Below are 18,625 nucleotides of genomic sequence, written 5' to 3'. Positions count from 1 at the left end.
AGTTTCGTTTACAAATTGAGTTTTTTTTTTCTGTCCATTTTAAGTTGTCAAACAAGTTTTTTACTTTCAAAAATAGAAAATTATTTTTGAAAACAGAAAACAAGGGGAAAAATTAGTAACCAAACATAAGCTAAGTTTGCTATAGTGTTTTGCATTTTAAAAATTATTTTGCTATAGTGTTTTCAGTAATAAATTTTCAGTTTTCGGTAAAATAAATGGTATCCAAACAGACCTCTAATATGAAAAGTCAAAATAAAAATGTTGGAGCACAAAGGGTTAAAATAAAAACACTCCCAATTTTTACGGGTCAAAACTATAAATTAATCTTTTACAAAGGAGTTCTTAATCTTAGATGAAATTATAAACGCCGCCGTTTAGTTAGAATATATTAGCTTCACTGTTTTTTTTTCTTCTTCTGTCTCTTCAGATCACTCCATCGACACTCACAGATTTCTCGCTTTTTGCGGTAGCTTGTAAACCATGTCAGTTCTCCAATCTTGACAGAGAATTCTCTTTGACCTGAAATATGTATTCATTTTTTTTTTCTCGGGAAAACTATTTCCTTTACATAGATTACATACATATATTTGATTAAATTATCTACCATGACTTGCTAATTTCTTGTAATTCTTGGTCAAGTGACACTATTTTTTTTTCTTTTTCTTCTTCTTTTTTTTTTAAAGGAGGCCATCGGTGAATCGTCCTCCAACGCCAGACGTACAAGAAAATCAAGAAAAAGAACCAACGCTTCAAGAAACTATTAATATCAAGGTCTGATTTTTTTTTTTTTTTGGGGTAAAACTTAGCATTATCGTAATCAAAGTTTGGAAATTGAACTACTATATTCATGGGTTTTCATTTACTGGGCTTTAAATTTTGTTTGTATTGAGGAATTGAAGTTTTATGAAACAGTTGATTGAGAGCGGAGAAAAGGAGCGATTAATGGAGCTTTTGAGGGAAAGGCTTGTAGAGTGTGGTTGGAAGGATGAAATGAAAGCTATTTGCAGGTGGGTTTTTGCTTCTGCTCTGATTTCTGCTTCACCTTTTTTTTTTTTTTTTATTCCTCAAATTACTATCTATTTAAAGCATTACTTTTTCATGGTGAAGTTTTGAAGATTTTATTTTGTGGAAGTCTAAAGGTTAAATATTACTAATCAAAAGTGTATCCAGTGCTGTTAAATGACGCAATATACAGAAAATAAAATGTTGACCATGATGTTAGTGGTATTTTGTATTGGGTCTTACTGATAGTAACTCTGTTCACTTCTTCTTAGTGTCAATTCATATCCCATTTGTAATTTTTTAGGCTACTTCATGTTTATTTTCGCGAAGTAATCTCGTTTCGATAATATCACTTTCACCTATAAAAAAAAATGTTAACCATGATATGAACTCTAGGGATCCTGTTCCAAGCTGTATATAGTACCATGTTGTTTAAAATTAGATGACATTGCCTCTTGTATGCCTTTACATTCTTGAAAAACTGTATGTTCTTTATGAAATGGTCCCTTTTCATTTCAAAACAAATGGAGAGCTTTCTACTTTTAAACAGATAAAATGTAGATTATGAGATGGGAAAATTGGTGTGTTGTACAATTTAAACATTGACTTAGCCTAAGGGATGGTGGAAATCACTTTTCTTTTTTATATTGTGATAGGGAAAGGACTTCATTGAAAGAATATAAGAGCATCAATTACAAAATTGGTAAACCTACAATACCTAATAGAGGGTTTCCATGTACGCTAAAATTTTGAGCACTGGGAATGAAATGGGATTGTTGATTATTGGCACAATTTCATTAAGCAACACGACCTGGCTTAGAATCAAGGAGGTCTATAAGTCTTTACTCTCTTAAACCCCGGGAACATGTTATCACTTATCAGTTATCACTGATAAAAGATGATCCTCACATCAAGGTACTGATGGTCCTCACTGATGGTCATTTTTGAGTCTCTGCTAGTTGGGACATTGTTTGGGTGGTCTCGTATTTGGGGTTTTACGCCATGTATTTCTGCAATTGATTTCTTGCAATCTATTTCTGTTTCTTTGTGATTTTGTTTTTTTTTTTTTTGGTATTTGTTTCAAGTACAGTCTGTTCATCATCATGAACATGATGTACTGTTTTATTAGTGAAATATCTATTACCTATAAAAAAATTAAAAAGAATAAAAAATAAAAAAAAGGTACTGATGGTCATTACAAGTTTATTACTTGATTCATTGATGTAGCACAAAATGAAAGAAAATTGCAGGAAACAACATAAAGAACAAAAAATAAACCCCAGGAGATAGCACCAAGTGGGGGAAAAGGGATTTAAAAATTAAAAAAAAAAAAAATTAAAACACACACACTAGAAGTCAGTACCTAAGGTTGCCTGGAGTTAGCCCCAAGCCATTGGAGAATTTCAAAAAGAATTGTATTCATCCAATCATAACTACTAGGACTAAACCCTAATCTTAATTGATTTGGGCTAAAACCTAATTATAGAATTAATGTTATGAAAAAAAAAAAAACCTTGACTTGAGAAAATTAAATAAAATACTAATAAGCTGATTAGTTAAGAAGAGTTAAATTAGAATCCAATGGACCATTAGTAAGAATACGATTGACTTCAAAATTAAATAAAAGTGTTTTCATACTCCCTGCATCATTCGTATTGATCATAGAATGGAAATTTGATAGGTGACATATATTGACTGGAAACTGCTGAAGTAAAATATTAATTCATTAAAAGGAAATAGTGTCTTTGTTGAATAGGAAACCCCACAATTAACGCATGCATGTGGGGTGATGTCTCACTTGCTAAGTTCAAATCTCATGAAGAGTAAGGAATAGGTATTCTTTGAGATTTCACAGAAGTAATTTAATCCTATGTGGTAGAGATAAGGACCAGACTGTAGTCCATTTAGCACCGGATAAATTGTCTTGAGCTCAAGTTAGGATTAATTTGTTGGCTTAACCTTGATAATAGGAAACAGAACTATATTGAAATTCTGTTGAGTAGATTTCTGACATCAGAATTGTTTTATTCTCAAAGTTTTGGAGAGAAACTGGGACGGATTGGATAGGATATGTTTAGCTACGGGCTGACCAGATGTTCCGCTTTTCAAATCCTTCCTGTCAATGCACGCATCGTTTAATTTTTTTTCTTTTGGCAGAAGATCAGTAAGATCTAATACATTTGGTAATCTCAGATCTGCTTGAGAAAGAGGGCCATAAAAGTCTTAGTAGATTAATAGATTTGAATTTAGTTTGCATAATGCCAAAAACATAGCTTGATTAGGCAGAAGTCCAGTTAATCCATTAAAAATGGTTTTGCATGTGTTCTTATGGCATCTTTAGTAGAGGCCTTTTATTCATGTATGGACTCTATGATTGATGACATATGAGTTGAACCAATAACATTTGCTAATAGCCTGATAGGAAGCTTCCTAGTAGATATGACATACAAGTGGACAACAGAGAGGACTGACATTACTACATTGACCCTTCTGTAGATTAGAAGCCTACTTACCTTGCAGTTTAGATGCAACTTTATTAGTAAAAGGAGAAAAGTGCTAATCGGGTGTGCATGCTGCACATTATTGTTGCTGTTACTTCAAGTGTATGTTTTTTTGGTAATTTGTCAATTGTGTTCATCCTAGTGCTGGATGAGATGGGTAAATTGAGGTTCCTCTTAAGCATGGTGTATATATTATGTCAAGAATGCTCTCTTTTCACTTGGTGATGTTTCTATGTTTTAAGACCATAAACTTGGTTTTTGGCTTAGCATCACTAACATAGTTGTAGTCGTTTTACTTCCTCATACACAGGTTCTAAGGTCCTTTTACTATTCAAGAAATTTGAACTATTGGAACAAAAAGACAAAAATTATTTTAGTAATGGTATCTAGTTATCCTAATCAAGTTTTTTATTTATCATTTTAACATTTAGGAATCCATCTCATTCTTCTTATTAACCTCAGGGCATTTATAAAGAAGAAAGGGAGAAATAATGTAACAGTGGATGACCTTGTGCATGTAATTACTCCAAAGGGCAGAGGTAAAGATTGTCATTTTTCTTTCCTATGGTTCCCTTTTTTTTTTAAATTGTAATTGTCTATAATAAGGAACCAACTTAATCATGACTGCTTGGAACACTTATTCTTATTGGATCTTGGGCATTCTTAGTTTTAAGTTAAGCAATTTGCTCATGCTTATAAGAAATTTCTCTGTCTTCTTTTATAAACTCTTATTTATAAATAAAAAATAAATAAATGTATTCTTTTATAAATTCTCTCTCAGTTTTATATCTTTTATGAATAACCTAGTGGATAAACAATGCATGCATGATATGTGCATAATGCAATGTTAGTGGTGAGACACAGAATATCAAGAGATTCTTATAAAATAGAAATAGGCAAATAGCAGATGAACAGTGTCCACACGGTGTGTAAATAAAGCGCTGATATTCTCAATTAGGGTGTGAGAAGCATCTGGGATGGGTGCAGAATGCAGTGATAGTATCAACTAGGGTGTAGGAAGTGGCAGACAATGTTGTTGGCATGGATTGGTAGTGTAGTGGACTGCTTGCAAAGGGTTGCTTCTTGCAAATTTAATTTGTTCCAATCCGATGTTACCCTTTTACTTCTGAATCTTTGTACAGTGAGGCTAAGCTTAATTTAAAAAGCACAACTGTTTTATCTCATTATAAGCATTGATTCAAAATTTATACTGGAGTTGTATGAAAATCCAGGCAATTGGCTGGCTATTAGATGGTCATGGACATTAATTTATACAAATGCCAAGATTTGATTTTCATGGTGTTCAATGCTTCAAATTAGTTTGTGGTTTCCATTGAACACTTGTGTATATGACTCCTTAACATCTCCCTCTGTCCATACAGCCTCCGTTCCTGATTCTATAAAGGCCGAACTGTTGCAAAGAATTCGTAAATTCCTTGTGTCGGCAGCTCTCTGATGTCCAGCATGAGCTATGTGAAAGTTACAAAAGTTGAATGGCACTCATTGGAAGCTTTTGTTCAGCAAGCAGATACTAGGTTTCTAGGGGTTGAGACAGCTGTAATTTCTGGAAGAGGTAGCTCAATGCTTGTGAAAAGTTTCATCATTTTATTGCTGTTATTGTAGGAAGTGGTTCCTTTTGCTTGTAATAATACTTCTTAATGACAAATACTTTCATTGGTCCACTGTTGGATCTTTGTATGTCCTCTATTCTATGTTCAGCTTGCGAATTTGTGTAAGGGAGACTGCTAACTCTGGTTCATTGGTTATTGAATACAATCCCATACCATTAGATGATTAAAAGAAGTTCCCCTACCTGAACTAAACTCGTAATTTTGACACTGAAAAGTTCTGGCCAGTCCAGAGTGTATCACAAGACAGATATATACGGGATTTAACAGTGAATAATAAAACTCCTTTTTTTTCCAAAAAATAATAATAATAATAATAATAATAAAACTCGAGCAATTCTTACTAAAAAAAAAGTAATTTTTATGTCATGTGTGGTCTTTTGTTATTGAAGTTTGATAGTATATAGTTACTTTTTCTAAAGAAAGAGGTTGAATGTTGCAATTGAAATGGAGGAAGGCAGTGCTAACGGATATGTTCAGTTGGTTAGGTTGTTGTATTTGAGTAATGCTTAGAGTTCTAGTCTACGTCTTTGGCTTTGGATTTTATCTGCCTTATATAATGAAAGGTTAGGATATTTATGTCAATTTGTGATTATTTTCAGATCTTTGTCTCAGGTTTATTCAAACAATTCTATCCTCTCATCTGAAAAAAGAGGGAAAATTTTTAAAAATAAAGAAGAGGTTATTTGATTTTCACTAGTACTTTGTCTATGTACGAGTTTTTGTCCGCCACCTCGATAAGGATTAGGATTTAAAGTTTTGAACCCCCCACTTTTTTTTCTTTCTTTGATAATTAAATCCCAATTCCCAACCATTAAAGATGGAGATTTATGCCATAGAGAGTAGAGATAAATGAAAGAGGCTTGACACTTGGCTTATCTAGAAGGGAAAATATCTTATAGCCGAACTAGGCTTTCTGAATAAATGACTAGGCTTAGCTGAAGGCTGGAATCTAATTTCCTAAATATACTAGGTGTTATACACTGTTGATAAACATTTGAGTCTTAACTGGTTATATAAACGCAATTATTTCCGACTTTATCAAATGAATAACAAGGTGATATTTGCCATTGGCATTTTCTGGTGCTTTCGAGTACTTTCAATCTCAATTGACATTTTCTAGTATTTTTAAGCTCAATTGACATTTTCTAGTATTTTGAAGAAATATAGGCATAGCTCAAATGGTATGGAGAAACATAGGCAGGCACACTTCTAAAAATCTTAGAGAGCTTGACTAATCTCTAGGGGACTATAATCTCACCATCCCACACATCAGATAATTACATAAACAAATTCCTTAGGAGTGACACCAAATACATTGAATTGAAGAGTCATGGATCATGTAAGACATGGAAATCATTGAACCAACTCCTTGGAATGACGATCATTTCATATTATTTATGAATACTTTGTTTTATTAATTTCCATATTGAATGAGCATGCAAGTTTCAGGACTAGCGAAATAGCATTGGACCAACTCCTTGGCAATAACGATCATTTCTATTATATATGAATACATTTTGTCCGATTATTTTCATATTGAACGAGCTTATGGTAAGCTTCTATTGCTTGTCAAGAAAAGGTGAAAAAAATAAATAAAAGGGGCATTCTAATATGCCAAATTGCCAATCATAGTTCACACTAAACAAAGTTAAGGGGCCGGCCTCTAAATGCTAGTAGATCGATGCTGCCACACCAATAGGATTTGAATTCGATAACTAGCCACCACCACAAGGTCGAGAATGCTGTCCATTTTTAACCAAACACATAAAAAAACAGAAAATAGTTTTATGGAACTGTGTTCATAATCACAAATGATAAACACGTCAAGCCCTTTATATTTAGAGGACTTTTTAGCATTACACACAGAGGTTGTTCTCTTTTACATCTTGCAACTCTGTCTGTAACATTTATAATGCTATCAAATGTCATGCAACTTAACAAGTATCCTCACAAGATACAAAGACTATTTATTCAGCTGGCTCACACACACTTTAACCTATTTTTTATCAAAAGAACATTTGCCCAACCAGACTTTATCCCCGAAGCTTGCGCTCTATGGAAAATCTGTGAAAAGCACACAGCTGACATGCACCATAAAAACCTACTACACTGCATAATTCTGCTTACATATTGCTTATGCAACAGTGCCTGCTTGTTCGCAGAGGTCTAATAGATCCAGGGTCTGCAAAATCATGGAATAAAAATTTTACGGTCATCAGAATGACATGAAAATAAAAAAGAAGGAAGATGAATATGATAATCAAGGATATCCAATATACCTCTGGAACTGAGAGCTCAAGACGGAATTTGGGACCATCATAGTGATGCAAGACTGGCCTAAAGGCATCTTCTTCCAAAGCCTTGCAGATTTTTCTAACACGGATTCTCACCTATTTAAATGGGTTAAACCGTTCCATCAGCTATTGATATCTCCCATATACACCAAAATAACAAAGCTTTACAATTCATAAATCTAAATTATACCTGAGCAGGAAACCTTGACTCGCCTTTGCATTTTTTATCTTCCCAAGCAGTTGGATCAATGTTAGATCCCCCAAAACTTGTTGCCTAACCATTATCAAAAAAAGCGTAATCAATCTCAAAGTTGAGCATAAAACTAATTCACCTCATAATTTCTCTAGGGAAAGAAACTTTGCCTATGCGTGACATATTGTAAAGAAGAAAGGAGGAAAGAAAACAGGAAAAGGAAACAAAAAGAGGTAACTAAATAAACATGGATTCCAGATATCTAACAATCTCGGATGAAAATAGTAATATAGTGAACAATTAACTCCTACTGCCCATTGGCCATCCACCCCCTAGACCTTGTTCAACAACTGCTAATGTGCTCTTTTCACAAGCTCGTGTCCATTGAAAGGCAGGAGAAATACAAAAGCAGATGACCAATACAACACTTGCCAGTTTTTTTTTTTTTTAATAAGATAACAATGATCAGTTATTACCCCAACTATCAAAAGAATGAAAATAAAACAATCTAAAGCCAAACTGCGGTCTCTTGATCAAATAATGGGGAAAATAATGATATGATAATCAATTTTGCAGAAAATCTGACTGAGAATACTCCCTGTACTACCAAGAGGATTTCAAAGGAAATAAATGCAATATATAGAAACAAGTGAGAAACAAACCTCAAAGATTCCATGCAACTGGTGAGTAGTGTAATTATAGAGAAACAGAGGTAAGCCTGGGGTTATTGCCCGAACAGAATCCCGATATCTTGGAGGCAAACCTATAAAATGAATGCAATAATAATATACACAAGTCATTCACCTGATATGATCAATAACTGAAAAAAAAAATACTAAACTTAAACAGCCACTATAATAAGACTCTAATATGAATACGTGCAATCATCTTTCTCAAATATGTGGCACTCCATCTTATAGTATTAAATACTCGGTTTTGGACCATTGAACTGCTGATTATAATTTCAAAATCCCTCTTCAATCACCAGCAAAAACATACAAACTCCTTTTAATTAATGAGTATGTTCACAACATTATATAAAAGATGCCTAGATACATGTCAGAACTACTCATGCCTAGTACTTCTGTTTAAGTCCAGGAAAAGGTATAAAAGAGAAGATTACCAAATAGCTGTCGCTTTAAATCTTCCTGCATTGTGTCATTATTACACACAAAGATGTATCCTCCCAACACCTCATTCCGCGGGAGTGTCTCTGTTGCTGGCAAGGTCTTGAACCTTTTGTCAACTGCATTGTTGGAGTTGGCATTTTCATTGTTGTTGTTGGTGGCGGAGTTGTTGGTGTTATTGTTACTGATATTATCGTTGGATGCTTTGCTGATGAGGTTATTGCCACTATACTTGGTACCCATTATGTTTCCCATAAGGGTTGTGTTGTTTTTCTGATACACTGCATTCATATTATAAATACCGTTCCTGAGGGAAGAACTTTTGTTCACACTTTCAGTTAATTTAGAGTCCAAGTTCAACATGTTGAAGTTGAGGCTTTCAAATCTGTTGTCTTCCTGGAACCCAAACTTCTCCCTTGTCCTCATTTCAGTTGGGCCCTTGGAGAGATCAAGGTTATTCATGCGCTCACCCTTTATCCTTGTCTGCTCAGCCAATTTTGAAGCAGCCACTAACCATTTGTGATCCTCTGAGACTTTTGATTGTCCTCGAAGCTCATCACCCAATTGCCAAAAGCTATGCATGCTCTCCATCTCTGCAAACCTAATTTCATTGACACAAAGTACAAATCATTTTAAAGTAAGAGAAGAAAATGCTTATTTCACCCAAGAAGTATGACCAAAGAATCCAATGCATAAAAAGAAACAAAACAAAAACAATTTTAACCGTAAAATAAAAATAAATAAATAAAAAGAAGAAGCATCATTTGGGCTTCTCATGATCTAAAAAAGGATAAATTAACTCATATTTAACAAACAACAACAACAACAAAACCTTAGTCCCAAAATTTGGTACCAAAAATAACTGCCAAACAAGGTAGAAAAAAATTGGATGTTCATAATCAAGTTACTTGGTTTTATTATATTAAGCTTCGAGGATCAGCATCAGAGAAGAGACATATGTTATGAAAATCATGCATATCATTCTAGCAGTACACGAAGAAATCACAAGTCCCAACACTTCAAAAAGTGACAAACATCAAAGATTACACTATAAATCAGATCCTTGAAAAGATCATTCATTTCTTTAAACGTGTCATGACCAAAAGATGCACACACCATAACAGCAACTGGGTTATTGTGGAAATATAATTAATTTTTCAGAACTACTTACAAAGAACCGATTGAAGCCTTATTTTTTGAAGGCATTCAAAACGAACTCAGACACCTGACCTTAACCAAAAAATCAGCTTTAGTATTTTCCATTCCTACCTAGCCATTCATCAACTTATGAAGCAACTCCTCAACGCAAATTGAAAAAGACACCCACATTCCAAAACCCACATTACTCCATTTATATTATATTTTATTACCCAAATTTAAAAAAAAAAAAAAATTATATCAGATCACATTTTCCTACACTTTACCACTCTTTCTCGGCAAGCAAACAAGGGAAATGGGAGACCCAAAACCACAAAAAAAAAAAAAAAAAAAAAAAAAAACTCAAAGTCAAACCTAATTCCCCAAACCCAGAAACAAAAACAGAAATTTCGAACTCCAACATCATTTGACCCAGGAAAGACCAACATTACTCCAAATCTGGACTTAAATTGAGCTAATAAACTCAAAAAATCCACATAAAGCAAACAAATTTTTCCACTACATCAAGATCCAACACATGCAGCTAAAATAAAAATATATATATTTTTACAAAAAAATAAAAATAAATGCAGAGTATGAGAAAAATCTAGAAGAGAAAAATGCAATATTGGAAAGTAAATTACCAAGCGAAAGTAAAAGGTGAAGTAAGCAGAGAGTTTAGTAGTAGTAAAGGACGAGAATTAAGGAAGTTAATAATGTAGAGAGTGAGATTCTGAGATGAGAAGTGAGAGAAGAGTAAAGAGAAAGCCCTAGATTTTTGGGTGGGGATTCAAAGAATGAGATAAAAATAAATAAATAAATAAAAGAGCTCACCTTTTATCTTTTATCTATCTTCTATCTAAAGCTTTAGCTTGCTTTGCTTGGCTGTGAGACCCGAAGGACACGACAGACAGCGTGTGTGTGTGTGAGAGAGAGAGAGAGAAAGGAAGTAGGAGCTGGATTTTTATGCAGATCTATTTAGTTCAGTTTGCCCGTAATGCCCTTTTCTAGTTTACTTAATTACGGGGCTGCCATTTCTTTTTAAGATAAAAAGTTTTCTATATCTTCTAGTATTTAATAATTAATATAATTGAAAATGTTAATAAAAAAAAATTAATGGTTAAAAAAATTCACATTAAAATGTTGGAAGACCGTTTGTTTTTTTGACAAATAAGATATTTATAGCTCTTCGAGTATTGACTATTTTTTTAGGTATGTGTAATCATCCCATCTCACACATAGTGAATTATTATATGAAAAAATTCGTTGGAGATGACCTTAAGATATTGACGGTTTCTAAAGTACCTTGATTGTGTTTTATTTTTCTGCTCTTGCAACCTTCAACTCTTATATGTTGTTATTATTACTTTCTTTTGTTATCTAAGTTTGTAGTTATTAGCCTAGCCACTATCACTAGTTGTCGAACGACTATCGACCACCATTAGCTTTCACTTGAATTACCCATTGTTGTCGTTCATCAACTACCATCATTGAACCTATCGGTCATTATAATTGCCACCGACCACCACTAGTTCGCTGTCACAACTATTATAATTACTCAACGCTATAAATTATTTTCAAGCTGACAAAAAAACAACAAAAAGCTAATCACTTTTTTGAAATTATTTTGTGTTGAAAAATATTTTTCAAGATCCAATGTCCCATCACTAGCTAACAATATTTTTATTAAAAAAAACCATGTTAAAACAAAATGTACCTTCTTAAATTGCATAAAGTTATTGACTTCTTTTCAAATACTTTAGTGGCAATTGTCAAGGTTTGTGGTCGGAATAATTTGTCATCCCTACACTTTTTTTGTAAATGATATGGATAAGATTTGTTGCCAAAAGCTGTTGATACGTCTTTGCTTTTAGTTTTTCAAATCTGTATTTGTCACCTAAAATAGTTCAAAACTCATATTTTGAAAAGATTATTAATTTGCAATCTTTTTTTTGAGGTGTAATTATTTATTTTATATAAATTTTTAAATTTTGACATCAAAGCATAAGTTTAAATTTAAGATTTTGCATTGATAGTAATAATTTTTAAAATTAAAATTTTAGTTAGATATATTTTTTTTAATTTGTAAATTACACACATAAAACACACTTTGAATCCACAACTTCATTATTTACGTTTCTTTTATCAAGATAATGAAATGTCATTTAGTTTAGACTCATTTGCAATCTACTTAAATGTTCAACTACTTACCTGTCATTAGCATTTTTTTTTTTGTTAGATAAATATTTAACATTAAAATTTAAAACAATATATACCTTATTTATTTATGAGAAACAACTAAAATATACCTTTTTTTTTAGAATGATAAAATATACCTTCTTAAATTGCGTAAAGTCATTGACTTTAGTTTTTAGGTATACTGTAGTGGCAACTGTCACGGGTTGTAGTAGAAAAAAATTGCCATCTTTACACTTTCTTGTAAATGTTATGGATAAGATTTGTTACCAAGAGCTGTTGATACGTGATACGTCCATGCATTTTGTTTTTTTTAGATCTATACTTGTCTTTAGATTTAGTTCAAAACGCATATTATGAAAAGATTATTATTTTGTTTGTTTGAGACTTTGAGGTGAAATTTTTTATTTTATACTATTCAATCTAAAAAAATAAGTTAAAATTTAACAAAATTAGATTAATAGTAATAATATTTTAAAGTTCTTCCAAAAGGTTTACTTAGATAATTTCTTATTGATAAACTACACATATTCAACAAATTTTGAATCCACCACAACCTCATCAATCATCATTTACCTTTAATTATTTTTCAATAAGATAGTGATTTACCTTTCTTTTATAAGACAATGAAATGTTACTAATTAAAACTCATTTGCAAAGTTCTTAATTCCATATTACTTTATTTTTGCACCTTTTTTAAACCAATGCTGTGAATTCTTAATTGGTCCAGTTAAGTACTTTCTATAGAAAATAAAAAAAAAATTAAAAAATTTAATCACATGCATTTTTTTTTAATAAAAAGTTTTTTAAAATAGTTTATTAATATATACTATAAGTACATATAAAACCCTTTATAATTTTCCACTCACGATAAGATTTTGTTATGCTCAAGTCTGGTATTCTTGGGGGCAAGGCAATCACAAATCACAAGAATTGGCAAACAGGCACAAGCAAGTTGCATTGACATTTAACAATATTGGTCAAAAACTTAAAGCCACATGAAATGCCTCGCAAATTAGTGGAGCTGCCTCCTATTGGTGTCATAAATGGGTCCACGAGAAACAGAAGAGTACTTGTAAAGTTGTAATTTGAGCTCTTTGTCACTGGCCAGGTGATCTGAATAGTACCAGTAATCTGTCGAGTCTACGAAGTAGTACTAGAACTCTCTCGAGTCTACAACTTTTTCGTATTTTTAAAAGCTACCACTTTAGCTGCATTTTCAAACTCGAATTTGAACACCTTTTCCTAACATAGACGACTCGGTCAGCTTTGCTGGTCATTCTTAATTGGAATTCCACCACTTAAAAGGTAAGTAAAGCCCTCAACAAAATGCCAAAATCAGTGAGCTTCAAATTTAAAACATGGAACCACATGCACATCCACTTTCAGTTCTCCACCCACCAATAAATATAAAAAAAAACAAAGCTGAGTTTGGATACAGCTTATGCGTTTTGCATTTTTTTTTTTTTTTTCTTCTTCTGCTACTGTACGGGTTAGGGGACAAAGGCTACTGTTCATGCACTGTGCATAAACAGTAACCCGCTTTTGCTGACTTTTCAGCACATTTGTGGGTCCCGTGTACTGTTCACGGGACTCACAAACTTCACTTTACAGAATTTTTTTTATTAAAAATGGGTCCCACGACACTATTCACACATTTAAAAATTATTTTGATATAGTGTTTTCAGTTTTCAATTTTCAATTTTCAGCAATAAACTCTATCCAAACGGACCCTTTGAATGCATCTTTCACGGGTTACTGGTTGATGTCATGCTATGAACGTGCTGCCAATGCCATCTTACCTGTGACAGGTTCTCTCTGTTTTTTTTTTAAAGCAATTTATATTCTAGTTTTCAAACACTCGTTGCACCATCTTATTTGCTAATCTTATATATGGATAGTTTGAGCCAAAAATGAGTTTTCTAAGTACATAAAAAAATGATCTGTCAAACCACCATAGGTTAGAATAACATAAAATTAAAAAAATTATACTTAAATCAACCAAAATTCAGAACAAGAGTGTTGTCAAAATATTGTGAGATTATGTTACGTCTCTTATGTAATAATAAGGCCCAATTTATGACTAACTCAACCATGGACAGAATCAAGATTCAAACTTAGGGGGGCAAAGTTCTTTGTTCAAAGATTTTAAAAAATTGAAATATCAATACTAGAGGTTGACATTGATGCATTATTAGCATTCATTTTTTTAATTATTTTTATTTTTATTTTGAAAAAAAAAATATATAAATGACAATTTATAATCAAGAGTTTTTGTAAGTTAATTAGCATGTCCTAATATTTTCAAGGTCTGACCAAGAGTAGTCCGATTCTTTATTCTATCAACATTATAAATTAAAAAATATATATGTATTCTTTTCACATCATTCTATGACTAATAACTTCAAAATGCTATATATATAGTTAAAAGATTCTTAAAAAAAAAAACAAAAAACTGTAGTTAAAAGTTCAAATCTATGTCAAGCATTATATTAATAAAACAACTAAAATAATGATTAATAAATATCTTGCATTAATATTCAGTGAAAAAAATGGTAAGACAATTATGGGTGTCTTGGTAAGGTTGAGATTTTTTTTTTTCCTTTGAAAAATTGCAAGTTTGAAAAAAATAGTAAAAAAAATTAAAAGAGATCTATTAAACGATCACATGATAATGGACGGTAACTTTGAGTCTTTAACTAAGTAAATAATAAAGCTTTTCCCATCATTACATTAATTTAGTTAAGTCACAAAATTTATTACCAATAGACTAATCTCACACATGTTTTGGAGGCAGTTTAGGTAAGGCAAAAAACAATAGATTGTTATTGTTTCACACATGTATTATCATTTATGCATGCATGCCAAGTGTGTCCCAAAATTAATGAAATATTACAAAAAAAAAAAAAATTCTACCATTCAAAAAATAGATAAATTTTTTCCACTGGTTGAGTTAAAGACACCAACTGATCCAAGCTGTTGGTGATTAACTGGTGTGTGGATGGAGCGATCAGCGATATAAGAGTTGTTTCAGTGGTTATGAGGCGGAGTCATTTGAGAGGAGCATAGACCTCTCGAATGAAAGGGAGAAATTGGGTAAAAGTTATTGGGTTTATGTGATTTGCTTTGCTAGGATTTGTAATTGATTTGTTGTTATTGTTTTTGCTTAGACCAGATTTATGATTTGTTCAAAGATTTTTCTTATTATCCGGATATGTGTTTTTTAAAAAACGATTTTTCTTGTTATCTATTTTTGAGATTTATGGGTCAGCTTGTCAATTTTTGGGAGGAGGAGGGCCAAGTATATAAATTTTAGAGTTAAGAGTAAATTTTTTGTGTGTAAATATATATACTATAGGATTTTTTTTTTCAAAGGCTGAGAGGGGGGAGGGGGGAGGGGGGAAGGCATGGCCCCCCTCAGCCCTAAGGTAGTTCCGTCCCTAAACTCAACACATTTTGAATGTTCTTTTATTTGTTAAATATTAATTTAATAATATTTATGTTTTGATATTTATTTCATTTAAAAATATATTTCTATCACTTTTTGAGATGCAAGAATGCTATTAATTATGTATCGTGTTAAAGGTCCGCTAAGATTTCCTTTTTAACTAATAATGTCACTAATTCACTTAATCTTTCTTGTGAGATAAGCAATCTTAAATATGTTGTTGTCAATTTTAATTTTGAATAACTTCTTTTTGTATGTGCAAATGTAGACTGTATTGTTAATTAATATTTTATAAGCAATGCATGGACAATTTACATTTTATACCTGTATTGTTAATAAATATTCATCAAAGTGAGTCATTAAGTGCAAAAACCAAAGAGTCTAGAATAAAAAAATCGTAAAAAAAAAGTGCTTCACAATAATTTTTTTTTTAAAATGGACAATTTACATTTTATACGTAATAATATCCTTATAAAATTTTTTAAACAGTTAACAAAATATAAAAATGACTATCAATAATATTTAAATTATATATATAAGAATTATATTATATATCTTATTGTATATCTTTAAGTGTACCTATCCATATGTATAAGGTTACAAGCAAATTCTATAGTTAATAGAATGCACACCATTTAAAAAGAATAAATTATTTTAAAAAATAATTTGTATTCATTACACCGCACCTTAATTAAAATTTAAACACCGTAAGTAAGATAGATAGACAAAGCATTACATTGGCCAATAAAAAGGTTTTTTTTTTTTTTGGGCTAGATGAGAGGCCGTACTTAAAAAAAAAAAATCTTTTCTTGCAATACTACAATACAAGTCAATACATCATATATATTTTATTTGAATAAGCCTTCTGTCTTAGGCCATTAGGCCAAATGGTTGAGCCACCTTCGATTGGATCTTTTTTTTTTTGTTGAGAAATCGATTGGATCTTTTTAAGTGGCTTACAATGTACTCTCATCGAAATGGTGGAACACGCGTAACTCTTGAAATGTGTAACTTATCACCTAAACTTGGGAGGATATCTTCACATGTACTAAAAGGAGTATAGGACACACGTTTAAAATTCCATTCGGTACATTGGGATAAAAGCATTGCGCTTCTTGCTTTATCTCGCAGTTTCGCATATGCTTTCTGATAATAGAATGTAATTTGCCTTTAATCATAACCAGATAAGTCTCTTTTTTATAGTATTAAATAAACAAGTAAAGAATTGAATCTGAGACTCCTATTGCAATTTCTAAATCTTTCAAGGGACAATTTTGTAACTCCAAATTCATTACAGAATGTGAACCTCGTCTGATATTAGCTGGCAAATCACTTTCTTTATGAAGCTACAAGGTCCATATCCATTGTTTTCTCAAAAAAAAAAAAAGGTCCATATCCATTGTTCCACGAGAGAAAGTGTACAATTCTAGTAATCCAAAAAATTGTTCTTTAACTAGAAAACTAAACAAGGCTTTTATGTCCCATGAGCTGCAGACCAAAACCCTTTTTAATATCATCAACTTGTAATCATATTTCGCATTGATGAATTGTCTTTTTAATGATTTTCATGGAGTTGGTGGGGATTGGTTGTAGTGTAACTTATAGGGTATGGAATCACATCACCAGGGCTTTCTTGCACTTTTAAGTGAAGCTGACCAATTTGCTAACTTGGTAGATAGCCAATGGGTCCAGCTTCTGCCACAGGCATACATGCATAACAGGCTAAGTTTCAAACCTATGACCAATATGTTCTGGAGAAGAATAAATACTCCATCTTGAAGAATTAAGTTATTTTAATTATTGATAGTTATTGTGATAGAGGCCCAAAAAAATTAAAAGAAATCAGCATCTACTGTACTCCATCATATTAATTGGCAGTACTTGAAAAGTTTGCCTTCCATTACACAAAACAACATTGGTTGTGTTCAAAAAAGAAAGAAAGATCACATGGGCTGAAACCCACAACAATCAACCCATAGCCCAAAAATAAAATTGGCCCATTTACGAAGCAAATAAAGCCTTAAAATGGGTCCAAGATGGATTTTCAAAAGAGCATATAAGTCATGGAATAAAGCCCACAATTTCCCAAGCTATCAATCAACCCCTGAGATTCAGGCCAGGTCACTGAAGTAGCCCATGTAAACATACAAATTGTGTAAAGAGCAGACTGTGAATTTTAATCTGTATGATTGATCAAATGGGCAGTAAGCGTTTAATCTAAATTGGGCCAGCAAAGTCCAGCCATTAACATAGCCCATGGAATTAGCATGACCAGCAATTATCATTATTTTTGAGCAGAGCAAGACCAGCAATTGTGATTTGTGATAGCAAAAAAAAAAAAAAAAAACCAAGGCTGGAGTAAAAGAAGTTCAGAACTTCAAATCCAAATAGCAAAGGCTTCTCAAAAATTAAAAAAAAAAGAAAAAAAAAAAAGAAAGAAAGCATAGGGAAATAGAAATGAGCAATGGATTGGAGGGCAAAAAAGGTTATTCCACGTCAATATAGGTCTATCTAAAGTTTCTCTCCAAAAAAAAGAAAAAGAAAAGGTCTATCTCTAAAATCTAAAGGATGAGATTGGAACATTTGTGAAACCATTGAACTCATGAATGATGTCATGTGAAAGTATAAGAACTCATAAAAACAAAACTTTTCCTGTTGTATAATGAGGTTCCACCCTATATCATTTTTTTTTTTTTTAAATTTCTTATATCAAAGATCATATCACAGCTAATGAGGGGTTTCTACAGCCAAGGCACCAGTAAAATTTAAGGAAGATCTTTCTTGTCATGGAAATTAGCCAATAACCATGATTTGCTCAGTACCATTGTTAACAAAATATTTGTTATTCGTTACAATGGAAAACAAAAAAAAGTATAAACATTAAATTTTTTGAATTAGAACACAAAAATAAATGTAAAATTGTAAGAAATATCATCCATAAAACAGTAGGATTCTATTTATTTATTATTTTTTATAAGCGAGAAAGGGATATCAATATAATTACAAAAATAAAGGGAATGTTTTGGTATAGTTGTTTAAATACATGTTTTCAGTTTTTAAACAACATTATACATATTTCTACACTTTTTCATCCAC

At 31.9% G+C, this 18,625-nt stretch overlaps 2 protein-coding genes across 4 annotated transcripts; one reads left to right on the top strand and one right to left on the bottom strand.

The window, feature by feature from the left end:
• The first annotated feature begins 352 nt into the window (after positions 1-352).
• On the top strand, positions 353-5,303 carry LOC142629571 (transcription and mRNA export factor ENY2). Of its 2 annotated transcripts, none has more exons than XM_075803608.1 (5): positions 353-482; positions 684-771; positions 913-1,007; positions 3,966-4,042; positions 4,886-5,303. In XM_075803608.1, coding segments are annotated over exons 1-5 (336 nt in total). In that variant the 5' UTR covers positions 353-480; the 3' UTR covers positions 4,960-5,303. The 2 variants fall into 2 exon arrangements, with proteins under 2 accessions (XP_075659723.1, XP_075659794.1); XM_075803679.1 differs by having other exon boundaries at positions 409-528.
• A 1,599-nt stretch (positions 5,304-6,902) lies between these two features.
• Positions 6,903-10,849, bottom strand: LOC142642427 (uncharacterized). Of its 2 annotated transcripts, none has more exons than XM_075816779.1 (6): positions 10,720-10,849; positions 8,745-9,349; positions 8,284-8,384; positions 7,619-7,702; positions 7,414-7,524; positions 6,903-7,316 (listed from the first exon to the last, which is right to left on the bottom strand). In XM_075816779.1, exons 2-6 carry the CDS (start codon positions 9,337-9,339, stop codon positions 7,269-7,271), a joined length of 939 nt encoding a protein of 312 aa, XP_075672894.1. In that variant the 5' UTR covers positions 9,340-9,349; positions 10,720-10,849; the 3' UTR covers positions 6,903-7,268. The 2 variants fall into 2 exon arrangements, with proteins under 2 accessions (XP_075672894.1, XP_075672901.1); XM_075816786.1 differs by lacking the exon at positions 10,720-10,849 and adding an exon at positions 10,530-10,717.
• Positions 10,850-18,625: the final 7,776 nt, after the last annotated feature.

This window comes from Castanea sativa, chromosome 1 (genome assembly GCF_040712315.1).
Source record: "Castanea sativa cultivar Marrone di Chiusa Pesio chromosome 1, ASM4071231v1".
Taxonomy (NCBI): Eukaryota; Viridiplantae; Streptophyta; class Magnoliopsida; order Fagales; family Fagaceae; genus Castanea; species Castanea sativa.
The sequence above is the reverse complement of the archived record's forward strand: the minus strand, read 5'-3'. Positions and strand labels throughout refer to the sequence as shown.